General features: G+C 34.8%; 1 protein-coding gene across 1 annotated transcript; it reads right to left on the bottom strand.

The window, feature by feature from the left end:
- Positions 1-168: 168 nt before the first annotated feature.
- LOC141829022 (transcriptional corepressor LEUNIG_HOMOLOG-like) lies at positions 169-20,997 on the bottom strand. The gene is made up of 17 exons (XM_074716431.1): positions 20,885-20,997; positions 20,660-20,757; positions 19,465-19,574; positions 19,040-19,335; positions 18,856-18,931; positions 18,659-18,764; positions 13,954-14,003; positions 13,588-13,878; positions 8,516-8,584; positions 8,127-8,348; positions 7,891-8,029; positions 7,703-7,812; positions 4,885-5,034; positions 2,309-2,464; positions 2,115-2,231; positions 1,837-2,034; positions 169-704 (listed from the first exon to the last, which is right to left on the bottom strand). The coding sequence occupies exons 1-17, from the start codon at positions 20,995-20,997 to the stop codon at positions 561-563; spliced, it is 2,445 nt and encodes an 814-aa protein (XP_074572532.1). The 3' UTR covers positions 169-560.
- Positions 20,998-22,099: the final 1,102 nt, after the last annotated feature.

Here is a 22,099-nt window from a genome sequence, read left to right as displayed (position 1 = left end):
GCTTGATTAGCATCTTGATGACATTTAGGGAAAAGTAAAAGCGAGTCTCAAAATACTGAAAATTCTAGAGAATATGTTTTCGATTAAAGAAAGCTAGCTAGCTCTTCAAAGGCTGCCATAAACCACTGATTTCTGACGCCTTTTTGAGTGATTGTTCCCATGAAACAATTAATGAGAATCTGAGTCAGTTTGACAGTCTTTTCATACTTCCAAAAATACAACATTTCGAAATGCATGATTAAGTCCACATCATTTTATCATACGCAAGTTCATCTGAATCATCGTTTGTCATTCTTCAAGCAATTGCGCTCTGAATTGGAAGTGCGAAACTTAAAACTATTCATATAAATCTATGAAACTATTGTATGAAGTCAATGAGAACATAAAGAACAAGGCCAAACATTTAGCTGTCTCTAATTCAGATCACTCGAGAGAATAATGGACTGACAGGATGGTGGAATTCCCACTTTAATGTTGTAAAATCACAAATCCAGAATCACGGAAAAGGTCACCTGTGTCTTCCTCCCCGGAGCTTTCAAGATGTCATGGAAGCCTCAAGGCTATTTCCATAATTTAACAGTTTTGTCGTGGCTAGCAGAGGCGATCATCCCAGTGAAGCTTGACTGCGCCAAAGCTGCAATAACACCTTCATGTGCCTGGACAGTCATGGTTTGGTTCTCGATCCTATTCCATAGCTCCAATGACTGCATAAATTGGAAGGTAAGTCCCACTTAATTTTAATAGTACTCATAGTAACCCCATCAGCACAACCAGTTGAAGAGACCGTGAAGGAACTACACTTTTCTAATCTTATAAAATCCACTTGCAGCTAATAAACTAGTCGGGTGGGTGGGTTTTTCAGTAAGTCATATCTCTAAATAAAAGATAAAAATTTTTAATATCAGAGGGATAAAACCATCCCAGAGCAATTAGGTATTTTTGTTGCTGACAGGCATTAAATTAAGAGGATTAGTGGATTTAGTATCATATCAGTAGTTTTAGATTCAAGGTTCAATGCCAATGACACAGCCATTACTCTGAGTGGAGGGCATTAAATTTAAAGATAAAAAATTTGACACAAGTAAATTAGACAATAAGAAGATAAAATGTAAAACTGGCATGAGTTGTAATAATGCTCATGAGTATTTAATAAGAAAGACAGCTTAGATTACTTTTTTCATCCAAATTTAAAAATGTCCATTCTTCACGGTGTATTCTTGTAGTATGAAATAGTCGCAAAAATAATTTCAGTATAAAAGAAAAAAAAAAAAAGCTAAGGTAACATAAGTTTTCTAGTCTAAAAAAATATTTAAAATAGAAATTTAGATTGTTGTGCAGGTTGGACTGATAATCTTTGTACAATTAGCAGTGTTTCAATTACAAAATCAATCACCAAGTATCATTTTTCAAAAATCCAGTGGGGTGGGTCAATTGACCCCATCGGACATGAAGTAGCTGAGTCCCCAGTTCTATTGGAGTCCATATATTGCCTGTGTATTGGTTATCCCATGAATGCAATATGATATTTTCTTTTCTCAAACTTTATATCTGTGTGATATAATAAAATATATTAAGATGACAGGGACATTAAAAATGGCATATATAGTATATAGTTAATTAAATTTATTAGAGTAGAATGTGTGATGAATAGAGGAAGATGAAGAAATTGAGCGATATAGCTCGCACAAAATTGAATGAAGGGATAAATCCATGTAGCTGACCACAAATGCAAGAGGCAAATAGAAGACACTCAAACTACTAAAACAGAGCAAGCAACTTCTCTACAACACATTGAATACATCAAACAGCAATACATTGTAAAACACAAAGAATTACCTGATAGCCTCCAATAACCAAGATTTGCGAGTATCTAGGATGGAAGATGCACGAATGGAACTGGTTACCATTGGAGCTTAGCTCACTGATACAATCCCATGTGTGTGTCGACCATATTTTAACTAAATCCTGACTAACAGATGCAAGCATGATGCCGTTTGGATCCCAGCAAATAGATTGTATTCCTGTCTTATGGCCCTACAGTTATTAAGAGAGAATTAAACAGTGAGAGAAAATTAAACATGAGTAATAGAAGTTAGTGGTATCTACAAAATAACCTGTAATTGCCGTATATTTGTATGGGTCTCAACATCAAAAATAGAAATCATGTTCTCTGAAGCTGCAGCTAGAAATTGTCCACTTCTAGGTTGAAATCTTACTTGCATTGTACCACCCTGTCTCACCAACAAAGTTAGTTAAAATTTATGACCACTCTCAACCTATCAAAAATGTAAAGACAAAAGAAACCAACCTTAAAACTATGTGTGCAAGAATATTGGCTGGCATTCCAGTACCGGATCTCACCATTGTCATCACAAGAACAAAATATATCCGTCTCTTTTGGATGGAAATCAAGAGAAGTTATTTGTGAGCTGTGCCCAGGGAAAGCATGTAAACAATGAATTGACTACAAAATGGAAAAGAGAACAAATCAGCATCAAGCCAACTACCAACTTAACCATAATTAACATAAAGCAAAGACATTTAGCTAACATGCAAATTTCTATTTCTCAATAAAGCTTTTATGACTTAATTAAAGTATTCATGATAACAAATAAAAAAGGGCAGCCCGGTGCACGAAGCTATGCGGGGTCCGGGGAAAGTATTCATGATAACAAATATATACTTAAATTTTTTTCACTCTTTTGGGGTTAAATTGACATTTATTGATTTTATGACTTAAAAGTCTGCCATAAAGAAAAAATATTATTATTTTGTGCTGATGTTCTTGACACATCAACATTGTAAGAAAGACATCAACTCTATATATTTCAATTTCATGGTTTAACAAAGAAAATAACATTGAATGAGTATGGTTTTGTTAAAAGAGCTCGATGAACTAGTGTAGTTTTATGTTTGCCCAATCAGTTCACATGACATCAATATTTTAATTGTATGCAAGCAAAATCAGACAAGGGAATAGCATGTATATAACTGTCGCTTTGCAGAAGTGTTGGTGCACATGAGTTCAATTTGAGTTAATTATTAAATCAATAAGGAGCTATTAAGGTTTTAACAAATTCGTCATGCAATTTCACAAATATATCATATGCTTCTAATTTTGTAACAAATCTATCCAGAAAAAAATGATCAAATCTTTAATTAATTCTTCATAGAAATATTCTCACATGACAATTCAGATCAATAGGTCAAAAATAAGTTCTCATTGCCCCAAGACCCATTTAGTTTAATTTGTAACCTGAACACAAACCTTTTCTAATCAAGGGGCTGTCCCGACAAGACCCATTTAATTAAAAGATTATTGATTATATAATAGATTTAGATTACTATATTAGATTAATTTATAGTGATAAGTTTGCACGTATTACAGGTTATAAATGTGTTGTCGTGAATCAACTTATGAAATCTGAAATGACCTATTTGTTTGCAACTCATAAACAAGATGACCTATTTATGATACAAGATGTTTAACTCACCGAAACCCACAAATTTGTTGGTCAAGTGCAGGTCATGTTGTGAACAAATTGCATCAGTCCTTTGCCAACTCCATGACCAAGTATCAAGCTTCTTATTATTGAAATTCTACAACATCTATAGGTTGAAACATGCTTATCAGTACCTAATGAAATGGCTAGCTATAAAAGAGTAGAACAATAGGAATAGTGATGTTTGGGACATGAGTGGTACGTGAAAATGGTTATGCTTTTGGTAGCTCGCAGACAGCAAATTTAGTTAGATTTCACCACATCCTAAGAGAAAATGATCTATCACAAGAAAGGAGCAGGTCAGTTTCAAAGAAAGTGAGAGGAAGGATGGCAAAACACTTCATGTCAGTTCTGAATTATCTTTTAATTCCGATTTATTTCTTAAGATAGTAGCCTACAAAAGGTCTACAATTGAGAAAGAAAACATCTCTACACAGAACAATTGTTAGGAACTTCAGGATCATGCAAATCTTAAGATAAAGATCCCAATTGAAAAGGACAAAAACTCAACTAAGTAATTGCTAAAAAGAGGAATTTCATTAGGGAAAAGATGATATATAGACATTTAGTGCAATTTATTTCAGGTTTGGACCTTTCGTTTTCCGTTACAAAAGACAAACCTCATAATTAATGTTGTGTTTCTTCGACAGCAGGAGGTAAAAGAAAGGAAAAGAAATAAAATCACTAATTTTTCTTATTTATTTGGAAGTAATATGTAAAAATAATTTTAATTTCATCCAAATTCCACTTATTTATTGTTTGCTGAAATTGGGCAGAAATGAAGAAAATGAACTTATAACATGTATTGTTTCTCTCCCAATTTTTCCCCAATAAACAAGAAGAATTTAGAATAGTAAAAATGAGATAATGTGTTTTCATTTTTTTTCACTTAAACTATGTCATTTCTTTCATCCTTCCTCCCCTCCAAGTAAAGACAACATGAGACATTACACTACTTAGAAATGATTTGGTAAGCTATACTTTCGTGAGACAAAGAAAGTTGTTATACACAGTACATGAGAAGAAAAAAACTTGGAGAAAATGGAAATGCTCAAGAAGATCACAGAAAAAACGGGAAAAAAAGGTACAGATGCCTCATCCCTGTGAATCAGCCTAAAATCACAATCCTGTAGGCACACATATTGGATTGGTAGGACACGCTACTAGTGGAATTATCAAGCTAATCAGAACTTAATACCAGTTTATCATTATCATCCTGTACCTTCCCAAGTCCACAGTAATAAATCTACAGCCTTAGGCCAGTTATTTAGAATTAAATGATACAAACAGAAAAGGAAAAATACTGTTTCTTCAGGATAATTCTTATATGCAGCCAATAACCCACAGTATAAAGAAGGCGACAAACATAAAACTGACATACTTCCGAAGCACTCCATAGCCGAACAGTTCTGTCAAAAGAAGAAGTCGCTAACTGAGTTGAATTTGGTCTAAAACAGACATCTGTGATGAAGTGGGAATGTTCTGGGGCACTGCTCACAGTTTGCAGTGACTCCATGTTCCAGAGGACAACCTATAAGATAAGATGGAAATTATCTGAAACCTTGTAGAAAAAGTAAGTTGCATGAGATGCTAAATAAGTCTGTTAATTGTGTAAACAACAAGGGCATCACATGAAAACCAGCAAAGAAACTAATATTGAAAACCTCAACAAAGAAGAAACTAGAATAGAACATGAACAATCCATAACATATTTTTCTAGTTATTTGATACAGAGCCATTCCATTTTGTGTTCATTTTCCTTCCATAAAGTTAATGGCAGATTTTTTGAGGCAGCACCTTGACGTGCCAAATTTAATATCTTATCCAAATTTAATATCTTCCATAGTGTTGGAGTTGGCATGATTAGGAGTCAACCCTTTTGCTTCATTAACACAGCAAAGAAAATTTATAAATAAATTGGAACATGATGTTTTGCATAATCTTCAAGACTGGAACATTGTACGATGTCTAGCATCTACTAACAACACTAAAAGATTCATCAGCATTCAATGTTGCCTTCAAAATAATAAAACAAGGATCGTAGTTAACTATAGATGTGTACATATATCTATCATTACATCCAAAGAAAAAGTAGTTGTATTTAACCACTATTGGGGCTGGCTATATGGATCTTATCCACCATTGGACTTTACTAAATGTCACATTACTAATAACACCCTATTTATTAGATTTCTTTACCAAATTGTGAAAGCACCTTGCACAAAATTGATAACATTTAGATCAAGCTTTCCTAGATGCAACAATTTGAATCTCTTAAAAAATCAAATTGATTAGCTACATTAACATTAACCTGCTGGACAGGCATCAAACTCCTAATGAGTTGATGAAGGACAAAGAATGGGCAAAGGAAGAGAGATGCATATTTTTCTAGCCTCAGGAAGCCACATCAATTCCTCTTTTTTCTATTTAATTTATTATCAAAATTGTATCCTCCAAATTTAATGTCTTTCTAGGTTTCCTCTTTCCACCCTTGCAATTAAAATCCTCGCGCAGCATCATTGTTTTTTCTCCATCTCCTCCAAGTTGTGGGCATGTATTTTCTTTAGAAGCTTACAGACATTGCACCCACCATTTCTTCTTGATTGGCATGGACAGAGCTGGAGATGTCATTGGTGAACCTGGAGGCAAGGCTCATGGCTTCATTTCATGTTTTGCATATCAAGGTAAAATAAAAGAAAAGGATACAAAACCTGTTGAATGATCCCACCACAAAGTTGAAAGATTAAACTACTGCAAATTTTGATTTAGAATTGTTTTCAGCATACTATTCATCATATACAAAATGTGAAGAATAATACAGACATTTATAAAGAACTTCAATACCAACTCAACCATAGCCCATTAAAATTCAATTGGAAAATTATACAACAACAGCCAAGTCTTATCCCACTAGGTGGGAAAATTATAGGCATCGAAAAAAATCAAAAGGATAGTAATGATAATAATGATTGTGAGTTTGTAGTTATTACTTTCTATTCAAAATGAATTAATTACAACAGTCAGTAATAATGAATCTTAATAAAAAAAATATAAGTTTAAACAACTACACATAGCATTCCTAAAGAAAGAAGCCACGGGTTTTTTCCTTGATTTATAAAAAAGGAAAAAAATTATAATTTTTTGCAATAAAATTTCTCTTAGAGTGTGAAGGTATATGCTAATGAATTTTGTTTTGAACCAAAGATATATTGTAAATTTGGGCATTCAATTACGTGGGTAGTTGAACTAGAAAACTAAAAATAAGGATTGCTCATAGACAGAAAGTCAAACCTATAAAACGTGACAAAATATGTGATGACACATTAACACCAATGAGCACTTCAACGCAACTAACCTTTTCCAACCAACCAATGCTTGAAGGCATTAATTGCTACAAGGACTTGCATTTTCAACAAAATTTAAGTGTTTATAGCCTAGAGACACAATTAATTATCTCAAAGAACAAAAGATGTGCATTAACTATTCAAATGAAAATGTACATTAACTATCCCAATGAAAATGTACATTAAATGAGATGCTGCAAAATTCATTAATTATCCAATGAAAATGTACATTAACCAGCAATCCACCTTGCCTAGAGTCAAAGGGAATCACGTCCCTGGCCTACTTGTCAAATTCAACAACATTTTAAACAATTTTGAACTAGAGAAGTATAACTCAAGCATCAAACATCTGCCCCTTTTTTAACCATGGTTACAGAACTAGGAATGCAAACATAATAAGTGCAACTCTTACTCAATATGTCTTGAGAAACCTAAGGAGGGTGCGGAGGCATGCATAAAAGATCAGTCACAAGTAACAGAGACACAGTTAAGGAGCCTTCTGGAAACTTTTTTGAGAAACCCAAATACAGGTGATAGTAAGTATAAATCATTTCCTCCATCTAATAAATACTTTTTGAGACATATAATTCCAAAATATGATGTTTAACAGCTACAGAGTAAGTCTCATTTAACCAGAAAAGACAAGGGAAGAAACTGATATTTGCATCAGTAGTTCAATGATCAGTGAATAATTTCAGTGTCTCACTTAGAAAAATCAAATAACTGTAACATGCCAAGCACATGAAATTCATGCAAGGCCAGAAACTAATCTGATACTAGTGCAGCACCAACATCATATTGAGCATTTCACTTATACAAATGAAAAAACATATGAAGCTATGTGTAATATTTTACCTTTTTATCATGGCCAGCACTAGCAAGCAATTTCCCATCTGAAGAGAAGTTGCAACAAACTACTTTGTTGTTCCCGGCTTGAATAGAACTAACCTCATTAAAACTAAAACCTAAAACAGATAGAGAACATGTAAACAGTTTATTTATTGGATGTCTGGACCAGATGAATTAAACATTGAAATCAGTACCATTTAACGATTCCACATTGTTCTCAGCAGTACTTTTCAATGCAGCAAAAATGTCCTGTCCATCTCCATCATCATTTGACAGAAAAGATTCAACATTATCATCCAGTGAACCAACATCGCCAAAGTGCTCTAGGTCATCCTACAGACAGAGAAACACATGATTTCACAAACTTACCAAATTGCATCTTCCATTGTCACTGACAATAACACTGAAAAATATGTTTATATGAATGTACCAGATGACTTGAAGAAGCAAGCCTCCCTGATTTATCTGTTCCATACGTCATCAAACTTTTTGATATGGTACTTGCATTTTGGAGGTTGCCAGCCATTGAAACACCATCACCAGGTGTATGGATGGATGGAGTTGAGGGAGGTGAGTTAGCAGAAGGTGCTGCAGTGTTTCCTGTGCCAGAGCTGTTTGCTGGTCCAGAAGAAGTTTTCCGCTTCCGTGTATTCTTGAGTTAATTGAGAATATCAAATCAACCAGTTTAATTTTTTTAAAAAAAGTGCAAATGCTCAGTGACAGAATATAAATGCAGATATGGTGTGGGGATCAGAAACTTCATCAGTTACCATTGCAATAGAAAAATGTAAAAAGGAAGAAATGAATAACGTCCAGTACCTGCGGTATCTGTTGTTGCTGCACGAGTTCTTGAGTTTGTTGATTAGATGACTGCTGCATTTGGGTTGCCTTCAATACATACACAATCATAACAGAGAATGCTACTTTAGTATTCATATGATAGCCAACACCAAGAACATAGAGTGAGAAAATTGATCAATACGAACTAAAAACTCTCAGATGAAGAAGAATTGGATATTGATATACAAGAAAACAAAATACAAATTATGAGTATAAGAGCTTTATAGGGCGGTTAATGGATTTAATTATGTTAAATTGATAGGGAAAAATTAGGCCTTCTTTGGTTACAAAAATTTTCAGAAAACCTTTCTAAATTAGAAATTTGAAAAATAAATAAGATAAATATTTAAAACTGACTCTTTTAGACATATTTGAATTATTTGAGGTGAAAGATGTTATAAATGTTTTTTTCTTTTCAATTTTTGATTATTTCATTTTCTGAATATTGTAAACTAAATGAAAAAAATCACTACCTATTTTAATTATTTGTCAACATAAAATTAGAAGTAGACCCTAATAGCTATACGTGCTATTAAAACAGATCCTTGATAGTAGGAGAACAATCCTTTTTCCATATAATTCCATATCATCTTAATTAATATAATTGATTACTAAACTTAATAATTATGCATTGCATTCATCATTACCAAAACTGCACTGTATCATCATTTACTGCATGTTTTGAGCCACTGCTTTGATTATTATCTTTTAAAAACTTTTCCATATTAGCTTATCTTGGAGAAAGCAACACAACTGTTGGAAAAGATTTGGCTTTGTGATATAGGCAGTACAAGATTGTTTTCTTCAATAATGCATATGTACATATATTCATCCCTTACTTTTCTTGAAATTTTGAGGTTTTTACATAATCTAACATGTTTAGAAAAGCTGAAGATTATACTTGAGATTGAAAACTTCAGAAGACTAAGCTAGGGAAAATAACATTAAATTAGGGCAAAGTTTGTCCCGAGAAAGTTAGGTAATCCACAAAAGGTAACAAATTATAATCCCACCAACATTATTGTTTTTAGTCTCTATTTGACTTTTTTTATTCATCTTATTTTTACATATATATAAGTGGTGCTAAAGCACTTACTATTATATTATCATATTACAATATTTTATATATTAAATTATTCACTTTTCTTCTACAAAAGGTGGATCCGCCACCTTAGCAGCCCCACACGGTCGGCCCCACGACCATTTGTGACTAAATCGAGAAAGTGCAGTTGGTTACGACGCAGGAGGGTATTGCCTGCCTTGCCCTCTTCTGCAAGTCTGCTTAAACCAAACCTATGCCCCGGGGGCATTAATATTGGTTACTTGTTATGCATATGCAATCTGACTAATAGTACACAGATTAGTCATATTATACATGTATATGCTATAGATTAATGAATATTGGTTATTAATTAATAAGAATATAAGAAGATATAAGTTTTCTTACTAGTATTTACTATTAAATTACTTTATAGCAATACAGGCAGTTAATTGTAAGTACTTTTTTAGTAGTTGCAAATTTTACTAATTTGACAATATAATATCTCAAGTTTAATTAAATAGTTGTTATTAATTATTAGTAAATTATTTTTTAAGAATTAGTAGAATAAAAGCATTTACTATTTTTTTGGCAATGAATATAATTCACTAAAAAACTCACACTTTGCACTGGTTGGAATTAAATTACAATATAGATCCTTAACATTTCTCCTAAATTTGGATCAAACATATATAGAACCTTAGACCTTAGTCGCCGATATACTTAATCCTATGATCTCGTAAGGACTTGGTTACCAAATCCCCTAATTGATCTTTAGAGCTACAAAATGCCTCTAACTTCATTGGGTTGTACCTTATTAGGTAGCGACCAATCATTGTTCTCTATCCTCTTGTCCAACACTAAAATAGATATTATGTGCATGGCAAGTTGATTGTTCCAGCTTCATCACCTCTTTAAAAGCATGTCTTGCCTCGGTCATCAATTGTTCAACCCAAATAAAGTCATGCAACTAGGGTAATACATCATCTGCTTTTTACTCTAAAAACACAGATTACCTCCCAGAAGGACATAGAAGCCCGATGTAGAACTTCTGTTTATGGAATTACTTATTAAATTAGCATCAATGTCCATCTAATTTGAAAGTGAACTCAATCCAGATGAGGACCTTTCCTTCAAACATTTTTTTTCAAGAATAGCAAATGAACATAACATGAAGTCACAATACTGACTCATTCTGCTAACTGTGAATCATAGGCTTGGTGTTGTAAATATATGGTAATTCAGTTTTGCAACTAGTATTTTTTACTTTCTTGAATTAGTTAGTATAGCTCCCACCACAACGTCCTGTTCTGGCATTAGTTTAAAGTTAAAATGTATGATGTGTATCAACTATTGAGTGCTTAGCACCCAAGACAGCAGGCTCCTCCAGCAAATCATACATATTTTTTTTGGAAGATTTCTCCAAGCGGATTACCTCAAATATATTTGGTCACATTTATCCATATTTCACAGTTTTGATAAAGTGCCTCAAGCCCTGACCCTAGTTACAGTCAACACCTAGTTACAGTGAGCAATCCTAACTTTGTGAAGCACCACCAACCATGTGAGCCACCATCTCTCCACGAGCCACCAACATGACATCATAGCCCTTTTCCATGTAGAAATCTTCACACCTCCCATGCTTGGTCACTTTGCATCCACACAAGCCACCATCACCAGCTTGAGCACTTGAACCCACATGGGAAGTTGCCCATCCTCATTCTTTAGTGCATCCTACAAGCTGCAACTCTACAAGTGACAGTAATGACCACTAGCTCGCACAGCTAGATGTCACCACAATCCTATCCAACATTGTGAGATCTATATGCACAAGCGACAAAAAACTTATGGCATTAAGCACTTGCATGGTGGTTGGCTTCAGCCATTAGTACCCAACTTGCTATTGTAGCAATTCTTCATTATGTTCAAAAATCCAGTATGACTTCCTTGTTGCCATGAACATTGCCCTAGCCAAATTTAAAATCACCATCTTCCTCTTCTTCATCATGGCGGCCAATACATCCCTATTAAAGAGGCCGGCACATTTGCCTGCTCATGGCCCTTCTCATCTGGGATCACCAAAGTCTCCTATAGAGCATCCATGGGAAACCTACATCATACTCTTAAAGGGTGGTCAGTAATTTTAAGAAACCCAGAGATCTCCGAATCCACATTTTAGTACCACAACATCAACCTAGTCGCCTTCTCTAACTTTTAGATCCAGGCTTACATCCATTCACATCTTAGCATGGGCAAGATCCAATAACATATCCTGCCAAATCCGGAGCAACCTCTTCCTCTTCAATGTGAGAACAACAGTGTAGCTTGCTTTCTCACTTGCCTTTTCAAGGTCACATTGCAAAAGGGGAGTCTATGTTCCTATTCTTCCTACTTAAGACATGTTTTATTTGTAGTGACTACCTACACAATAATAATGGTATTCTCATTTTGCTACTTCCAGCAAAGGATCCTACTATGCTACGCATCTCTACTGATGAACCAAGCAGATGTTCTCAATTTGTTGGGTTGAGTTATTAATCATGTTATATATCTTTCCTCCAGGACTTTCAATTGTTTTCCTTTTCCATATTTTGTGTGTTGCAATATGTGCCACATTGGGAAGAATTTATTCATGAGATCTCTTTCTGCTTCAATATGCATTGCTATAACACGCCTCCAAGATCACACGAAGAAGCAAGTTGCAAGCTCAAGCTCTGGAGCAACCTGAGAGGAGAGAGCAAGCAGCATTGTCCAACGGGAAGGAATCACCAAATGATGGCCTCAGGTCTAATGCAGATCCACATGGGGAATCCTCTAGGTGTCGGGTTCTGCAAGAACAATGAGAACTACCTACAGGATCTACACTAATTGAGGAAGTCAATGTAAGGTCATAGAGTTGTCAGTGAGGTCATGCTGGGCAATAACGATGTTGTAAATGGATTACAAGAGGATCCACAGGGTTGGCATTGGGGTCTACCAGGAAGATGATAAAATAGGATGAAGGATTAAAGGTTGTTGTGGTCATAGGAAGATGAGGAAAACACCGCAGATCAAGACAAGATTGTAGTGAAAGCAATAAAACTTGTGAACTAATACAGAATAACGAATTAGGAACCTAGATCTAATAGCAACTGAGCAGTGCAAGCGAGAAAGTGATAAATTTTGTGCCCCTCAACCAACTAATCTTATGGAGTTGTGTGCCTCAGTTGGTGTCTAGCAAGGGGAAATGATTTGAAAACCAAAATTTTATTAAATTCAAAGATGATAATATTGGGGATTGGAATATCTTCTAAAGGCCCCAAAACCAAAATAATCTTGGAAATACACCAAAACGAACTAGGAAAGAAGTAATGTATTGCCAAAAGAACTTAATTGAACTTGGAGATAAATATTCTATCCTCTACATAAATTATTCCCTAAATTACTAATACAAATTTACCTACTTTCTCTTGAGTAACTACAAATAAAATGTGTGTGTGTATAAGATTCAAAACTTCCTAATTAAAAACCACCTCATTAATTCGCATCACAAAGGCTTCAAAATTTCAGAATAAATCATCAATTTTGTGAGCTAGAATGAGAGAAATAACTGTCTAGAATGAAATAACTGTCTTCCTCATCAAGACAGACCAACGTCATGCTTATATTTCTGCAGTCAGTGTAGCTTATTATGCATCTTGAGAAGCAAAGAACAATTAGTAGTATACTCTGATGCAAAAACTAGAAATTTCAAAGATATGCAGGAAAATATGCAATTCCTATTACATCAGATATAGTAATTTCAAGATAATTCATGTTCAACTATTTACTGCAAAGAAACATCTTTAGGGGCGAGGGATGTAAGTGATTCGCTCCTCCATGAAACAATATGAGAATGAAAATGATGCAAACTTAGTATGAATTGAAAAATGCATAAAGAAATGTGCCAGATATGCATCTAAATTGTGATTGATAAACCTCATATGTTAACTTTTCCAGAATTACTCAGTAAAGTTGTTACTAGAGAGATGACCTTCAAGAAAGCTTGATCTTGTGTGACCTTTGGCGAACTTGACTGACTAGGAGAACCTATTGACGCATCATTGCCATTCATTTGACCATCTTTTCCGCTGAGTACACTCCTTGACAATGCTCGAAGCCTGCGAGGATCTGTGCCACAGTTAGATGAGTCGATATTGCTTTGTGGTTGAGCCTGTGCCAAAATCTGCTGTTGATTGGGGGATAGAAGCTGAAATTGGCTTTGATTTGGTAGAAAGGGCTTGTTTACTTGAGGACCAAAATTTTGACGTAATTGATCAATTCCCTGTCAATTAGCATGCAGTATAAGAAAACAAACAAACAAAGATCATGCCCTAAAGAAGACGAAGAATAGTCATACTGTCAAAGGCCAGCCTTTCAGGGGAAGACCACTAACACCTTGAGTTATTCCTGCAAAAAGGGACAAAGTGAAAGTAGGACAAGATGTCTACTGGAAGTTTATAACTGAAATTTATTTTAAAACCAGAAAAGACCTTTACTTGCAAGTAACTTCTTTTCAATGAACTCTTTATTAATCTAGCATTTTTTATTATTGGAGTAACAGACAGGATTACAGATTTTATTTAACCAACCCCGAATATACAAAAACTAAATAAATAAAGGCTAAACAGATTCATAATAGCAACTAGATCAGAACCTCTCTGCAAGTAGTTGATAGTTTAGTCAATTGGCGTATGAATAGGATACCATCATTTCCAAAATCCAACACCTTGACAATTCTGGTGGACAAAACTTTCAATCTTGCATTGATTTTAATACCAACTCTTTGGCTAAGAATACAGAGTAAGAACATTAGCCAGTACCTTGATGCATATGACAGAATCCCCAAAAAATCAAGAACAAATGTACGTTGCATGGATTACAGTTGGTACAGAATTGGAGACGCTACAATAAATAATGACTGTACATTAGATTCACTGTTCAAGCAATATTTATTGGACAAAAGAGTGAGGCACCATCCCTGAAACATTCAATTCAATACCATTTTTGTAGAGCAGTTGATATCCCAATGCCTAACCAACCCAACCTTTAGTTTATTAATGTTATTGTTTACAGACAGTATCTAAATTAGGATTGGATAATTTTGGTAATCTCAGAACTTGTTGGAATCATGAGATGAGGATGATCGGTAGTGGGGGGGAAGAATACGGTTTATGCCTACAAATACAATCTCTAATTTCCTCTTACTAATTCTTAACAAGGGAATATACAATTGGAAGTGGAAATAAACATTAACACAAACAAAGCATATACCACACACTAACATGATAGGTTTATGTGATTCGGCAGCCCTCAAGGCTCCTACTCCATGGCACATGATCCTTCGGCAGATCACTCTTGCATCCCCTCTATGTTTTCCCTCGGCAGGACCAGAGGTTGAAAAATCTCCTCTCAGAACAAATAAAAGAGGTTTCTAGAGTGAGGAATATAAGATCATTACAAGAAAGGATTTGATAGATGTGACTTATTAATCATAGGTCTGATTAGCAGCCCTTTCAAATGTTTTTATAGCCTTTTCCATAAATTCAAATGTTGAAGTTGTTATGTTGTGCTAGCATCGATCAATCGACTTCTTCACTGTAGTCATCATCTAATCGTGTCATTGCGTCTTCCATTAATGGCTTGTTTGAATTTGTCTATTGTTGTGGCAATCGACTAGTCATGGGCATCAGTCGACTATTCCATCAATTGAGTGGCTCCTAAATAGAAATATTTTGTTCGTTTGCTCCTCAGTTTGAGTTGACTACCTAGTAAACTCAACCATCAATCGGCTGGTTTCCACATCAATCGACTGAACACACTTTAGGGTACTGGATTTCTAACTATGTTCGTAAGTTAACTCAATCACCATACTGGAAGTGGATCCAATTGATTGGATTCTCGACTACGATATCATAATGATCAAGCCTCGCTTAAGTTGAAAACTATCCTCTTTTGAGTACATGTGCTCTCAACTCTCAGCTCACTATACATCTTTGCCACATGGTCCTCTCCTATTAAGCTTCTCGTCCCTCCGATGCACCTGAGCCCTTAGCTTGCTCCTCGTCATCCTTCGTGCTCCACTTACATAGTCTACTTCCATGGCATAATTGTATTCCATTGCTCCTCGTTCTGTGGTCCCTCAAGTCTCTCATACCATCCTTTTTCGATCTCCATGAACCTCTAGTCATCAAGCAACCAAGACCTTGGTCACACCAAATCGTTTTTGTATGTGTGTCCACTAAGTCCTCTGTAACTCAAAACACATATCAAACAAAACCATAGGTCCTAACTTAAATTCTTTGTCCAAACATCAAAACACAAAGTCAAACCTAACCACTAGTGCATGATCATACAAATATTAGTGTCCTAAATTGATCTTGACTAGTTGGAAATGTTATAGCGAATATAGTTGTTATAGTACATGACAACTACTTGGCTAGCCTATGAAATGGGACATTCTACCAATGATCATAAAAAATAAATTTAGGTGAAAGCTCACTATATCTATGGGATAACTAATAAATTAACCATCTCATTTGGATAAGGAGAAAATCAAGTCCAATATCTTTAGCCAAGCTGCAACCTCAGCATCATACATGAATGAGTCAATGACTCATCCAAGCACTAGGTCAATGGGTTACTAGTTGTAGAGATGGATCAACTAATCAAACCATACAAGAAATGTAAAAGAATAATTCAAATACTAAAGGAAGTAAAAGAACAAAAGATCAAAAAGAGTGAATAGAGTCAACCTTATATGCTCATAAGCTTCAAACTAAGTCAATGCATGTATTCTGCATTTTGTAACGCAAGCATAGGATTTCCATAAAATCTACCAATTAGGTCCAATTTTATAAGTGTAATTACTAATAATTGAGAATCCACCTGCACATGTGTCTAATCAATTCATGTTCTCTAATTTGACATAGAAATTCTAAAAGTAGATATATCCAAATTGAAGAAAGTGGGGTTCAAAAATTATATTACACGGGACGATCAATAAATGTTCCAGTTCAATGATGTAAAACTATGATAAATATGCACGTTAAACGAAGAAGATCAAAGAAGACTTGATTAGTAACAATAAATTAAGATAAAATTTATTTAAATATAAATAATGATATAGTAAAGAGTAGAACCCAATGGCTTAGAAAGATCCATATAGTCGTTCTCACCAAGTGGGATAAGGCTTGGTGGTTGTTGTTGTATAAATAAAAAGAACCCCAAGGCAATGCCTCTTAGAGAATTAACAACTCATGGTAGTCATCAAATCTGCTTCAGATAGCTTCTTTCCCATTTATTTTTTGTTTTTTGCTTTTCCAGTGGCAATTGGAGTGTTCATTGCTTCAAAAGTTGCTTGGTAATTTACCACAACGTAAAAACTGAATCCTAGTCTTTTTTTTCCTTTATAGGTTTCTTGTTTCTACTCATGATAGGTCTTAAAATTAACTAGCATTAAATAAATCTTAAATTGTAACCATTTCATAGAGGAAATATATTTTCTAATGACAAGCTTCATTTATTGTGATGAAAGTGAATGTTTAATAACAACAGCATTATAATTTTAGCTATCAAAATAAAATAGCACCAAGATCACAAAAGTCGGTCAAGGAAAAAATTCGACAATTTGCCAACACACACACACACACATTTATATGAAGTACAATGGAAATCGGTATGACTTCCAAGCCTACACAAGGCATTAAAAGAAGAGAACAAAAGCAAGTCCCTATCAATGAGGAGCTGAGATCAAGGTTTGGTTGACTAAATTATAATGTAATAATTCCAAGGACTCTTCTCCAATCAAAATTTGTGGCAGGGAACATCTCTTTTATTTCTACATTGCTTTACTAGATTACTGAAGAGGAAAGAAGGAAGTTTTCCAAATATCTTAAAGAAAACAACCACGAATTAGTTTGTGATTTTATAAAACAAAAAAATAAGGTATGATGATATGGAGGAAGATATGAAAGACAACAATTAAATGATTGGATGTTTTGATTAGCGAAAGCCTTCCTATTAATTGCTTAAATGACGGAAGCATCCTCGCCTAAAGAGAATAATCTCTTTTATTTTTCTCAGACCAAAGTTATGTAGCCATTCGTATTAGGATGGACTGAGCATTGCACTTTGAATGACAAGGATCGCACCTTCATCAATAGGATGGAACAAGGTCATAAGATTATTAATTGGATCTACCCACCCAAAAATTACATCCTCTATAGTTTTTCTTTTCTATCTCACATCCATCATCTTTGTTGAGCTTGCAAAAACTTAGCTAAATGTTTGAATCAACTGGGTAGAATTGCACAATCTGTTTCAACTTCAACCGCCCAAAGTTGGTGCAAGGAAAGGTGCAAAAACATATTGGAGAAAATGAAGGCATCTGTACATCCACTTGCAGTCCTTCAATAAGAATTTCAATATTATTGAACCTCCTAAAGCTGGTATGCATTGAGGTAGAAAATTACTTATATTTTTCATTTCTAATTAATTTCTTATAAATTGAGTTGTCATCATCGCTGAATCTAGTTTTTTTATTTCATTACTTTTCTCACTCTATCATTCCCACATAAGAACAACAAACCTCAATAGGTGTCCTATACTAAAATGGATGTGATAGTCATGAATCTAGTCAGTACTAAGATATGTCATGTCAGTACCAATAACAAAGCAATCTTGAGTTGTCAGGACACACAAAACCCACACATAGTGACCTATTCCACTTGTGTAGCACAAAAGTAAATGATTAAAAGTGGTTTAGTAGTTATCATTTACTGGTTCCACAAGTATCAACTACAATTAATTCTAAAGCAGGACTTATATTTAAAATTTCATTTTCCTTGTAAGTTCTGGTATTTGATATTTCAGCAAGCTAGCAGTGCAGAGTGCACGTTGTTCAAATTCCACACAACATTCTCCAGCAAACTTTTAGAAAAAAGTTGGTGCTAGTAATTAAAAATTTGTCAAGTTTTTGTGCATTTATCTGTATACAATTTTTCTATTCTTCAAAGGCAGCGAATAAAAATATTTTTTCATTAAATTCCAGAGAAGTCACTAACCAGAACCACATAGTCCAGATTTTGCTTGCATTATACCATGGCCATACAGCGAAGAGGGATCCATATTCAAAGATCTTTGGGCCGCACCCATGATGCCTTTAATGTCCTGCAGTGATTAAACTAAGCAGATAGAAGATCCAAGAGAATAAAATATCACAGATTAAATTATGCAAGGGACTCATGGTGCAAAATTCTACAGATGTCTGTTGATTTTGTCCTTGAACATGCTGTGTTGCTGCAGATCCAGTGGCAGGGTTACTTTGGATAAATTGCCTACACCCATAGATTAGAAAGAACAATTTGAATATGAAAAAAATCCTACCTGAAGGTCAGTTCTAAATCGTTTTTTTAATTAAAAAAAACTAAATAATAAATATATACCCAGGATGATTGGTTGCAGACTTGAGAAGTGCAACTCTATTAGCATCAAGAAGTTGTGGGGATATTTCACTATCCATGGTTTGTGGCTGCTTCATTCGCTCTTCATACAGTTTAGCAGCTAATAAACTAGCAGTTGGTGGCCCTGAAATACCATTTGTGTTTGTAGAGCTTATTGTCCCATTGAGAGCAGGATGGTTAACACCTCTTTGTTGCAGTTGAGCCTGTTGCTGTATGAGTTGAAACTGCTGCATCTGTAATTGCCTTTGATGTTCTTCCTTTGCTTTTGCCCGTTGTGTCTGTAAATAAAAACAAGCTTTAGTAAAGAGTTTAATAACAAGGATATGGTCTACCGCATTGTATATTCTTATCCAAGACTTATGTTGAAACCTAAAAATTGAGGCGTACAATTTCCACCAAAAAATTACCTCTATGTATGACGCAGCAACTTGAGAATGTTTTTCATTTGTTCTCGCTATGAAGATATCCCAAAACACAGACCACCACTCAAACAAAAAACCACCAGGAGCATCAATTGCTGCAAGTAAAGTAAAGGTTCATGACTGCCCAGGAAGAAGAATGAATCCTCCAAGCAATTCAGTTATGATTGGAGAAGTACACAACTTAAGAATCTATTTACAAGAATTCTGACATTATGCCGATATCATTTACATAACAAAAAACATTTTCACATAAGGTACTTTATATTTTTGTATTATCATAAATTACAGAGAAAAAATATTAATAACACTTTTTATAATAATTTTCAAATTTTAAGATTTTATATTTTCATATGGCCTATATATATGTTCTTGTGTCATTTGTATGTCCTGTAAGGTAATTGCTTCCAACTATCCAAGGTCAAGATTACAAATTAACATTAGATTTGGATGACTTCAACAAACGCATTAGCAAGAAGGATGAAAAAAATGATTAATGGTCATTTGAAATTGTAATAGCACTTGTAGAATTAAGGGCCAATGCAAATGAACTAGCAATCATATGTTATTTGCATGAGAAAGCTTGCAAATAGACTGTTCATTCAAGTGCTATTTGGTTTTCTATTCATAAGTAATCGAACAGCCCAAAATTGCATGATGGGTTGCTGAACTTTTCAAGGTGCTCATAGATGAAACCTCCTTGCTATTAGAAACATGAAATCATAATTTTATATAATAAAAAATTGATGAAAAGATTATTTATTCAATTTTAACATTTGTTGAACTTATAAGATCTTCCCAGCAACATTTGTTGAAATCATAATGATCTAACTTGCCATATATGGTAACAAAATATTGTCCAATTCTTAGAGTATATTGTGTATTAAAATGAGCATTTTATCCCAGCAACAATGTTGGATAAAACTGTTATTATCCTAGCAATATGATGTGAAAATGTCATACAAGTTGGATAGATAGCCAAACCCACAAGACCCATGAGTGGGCAAATACAACAAGATTCAGTAGATAAGTAGTAGCACATCAGACAAACTATTGCAGAAACATGGCATCACAAACAAATAACATCTCCTGTTTGGTTTTCATAAGATAGTAAACAAAAACCTAATTCGTGTACATATAAATAACAGGTGAAAAAGATAAAGAAAAAGAGAAAAATACTCACCCACAGGATCAGTCGCCACTTTCCCTTCTTCCTTGAAAGCTTTTGCAGTAGCTTGCAAATTTCTTTTCAATAGATAATCGTGAATATAAACATCGAGCCTAACAAAACATCAAATGGGGCAGGGCAAAATTAGGGGAAAAGAGCTACAATCAAATAATCGCCGAATGAGAAGACCAAAGCGAGGATATAACAACAATAAGAAAAAGAACAGGAAAAAAAACTCACATCTTATCAGCCTCCCAATTACTCTGCGCCATACCTTCCCCTCCAGGACACGATATGAGGATAAATATCGACTTCCTGTTTCCTTCAAGCTTCACCACCAAATCGCCAAACATACATTAGTTTATCCAACCAATGAGCAGGGAAAAGCAGAAAGGGCACCATGAATTCAACATTTAGATCAAGATCACGTCCCGCATTATAAGAAAATGAAATGTTCCAGTTTGACAAAAAGAAACGAACTCGAGTTGACAACTTCCGCATACAAAACTCACAATTTCACTTTGAGAAACTATGCCAATTGCGAGGAATCCAACCACCGGAGCGGCATCAGAACAGTCATCATGATCGATTCTGAACCTCGATGGAAGGGAATACGAGGGAATTGAAATCGGTAAACGATGTGGAGGAGGAGGAGATCGATGCGTCAAATGGGACGATTAGGTTACCCAATCGGGGGAGGGGCCGAAATCGCCAAGGGTCTGAACACTGGAGGGCGGAGGAGGAGATCAAAAACCGCTGCTGTTTTTCGAGCTTTTCCGGCTCGGATCCGGGCCACGAGTTTAAGCACGAGCGATTGCGTCCGAATCAAATCAAGGCTGCAATTTGGAGGCGCAATCCTCATATTAGGTTATATGCGGGTCTTACTTAGCAGATCGAACATGGTTCGCACATGAGCTGTGTGCGGATATTCAGTTGGACATTTCGTCCGAGGCACGGGGGAGATATACCGACATTGAATCCGAAGCAGTGATTTGTCACATGGAGCACATCTTAGCCGTTGGGTCAAACAACGAAGCAGCACCGACCGCAGATGGAGACCCTGCTCCGCTGTTACGTGTCCGCACCAGCTAAATTACATTTAAATTTTTAATTAAATTACGTGTCTTATCCTCAAAATCTACTATTTCAATATCTTATTTTAGCACATTTAAATATCTAATACACCCAAAAAATTATTAATTAATTATTGTATTTAATAGGGTTAATTAGAAAACATATCAGAGGATTTGTATTTATCAGTTTTTTTTGGATATTGTATTGACATATTGAATGAATTACTTTCTAATTTCTATTTCAAGTAAAATGATAATTCAAAATATAAGTAATGGTATTTGGAGTTATTCGCAAACATCCCAATTTGCTAGAGTGAGCAAATCATCTTGTTGGTCATCTTTCCCTAGCTAGCATCAGGCCCCACTTCTCAAGCATCCCGAC

The sequence above is a fragment of the Curcuma longa genome, chromosome 5, assembly GCF_044706935.1.
Source record: "Curcuma longa cultivar G26 ecotype Majalengka, Jawa Barat chromosome 5, ITB_CL_G26_1.1, whole genome shotgun sequence".
Classification (NCBI taxonomy): Eukaryota; Viridiplantae; Streptophyta; class Magnoliopsida; order Zingiberales; family Zingiberaceae; genus Curcuma; species Curcuma longa.
Note: the sequence above shows the minus strand (reverse complement) of the source record. Positions and strands in the feature narration are given on the sequence as shown.

Bases quoted from the DNA above. Each gene is read 5' to 3' on its own strand.
- LOC141829022 (XM_074716431.1), bottom strand. From the start codon at position 20,997: ATGTTTGGCGATTTGGTGGTGAAGCTTGAAGGAAACAGGAAGTCGATA. The intron at 13,879-13,953 runs GTATGACTATTC...GCTAATTGACAG, and splicing joins TGAAAGGCTGGCCTTTGACA to GGAATTGATCAATTACGTCA. The intron at 2,232-2,308 runs GTTGGTTTCTTT...TTGGTGAGACAG, and splicing joins CTTGCACACATAGTTTTAAG to GGTGGTACAATGCAAGTAAG.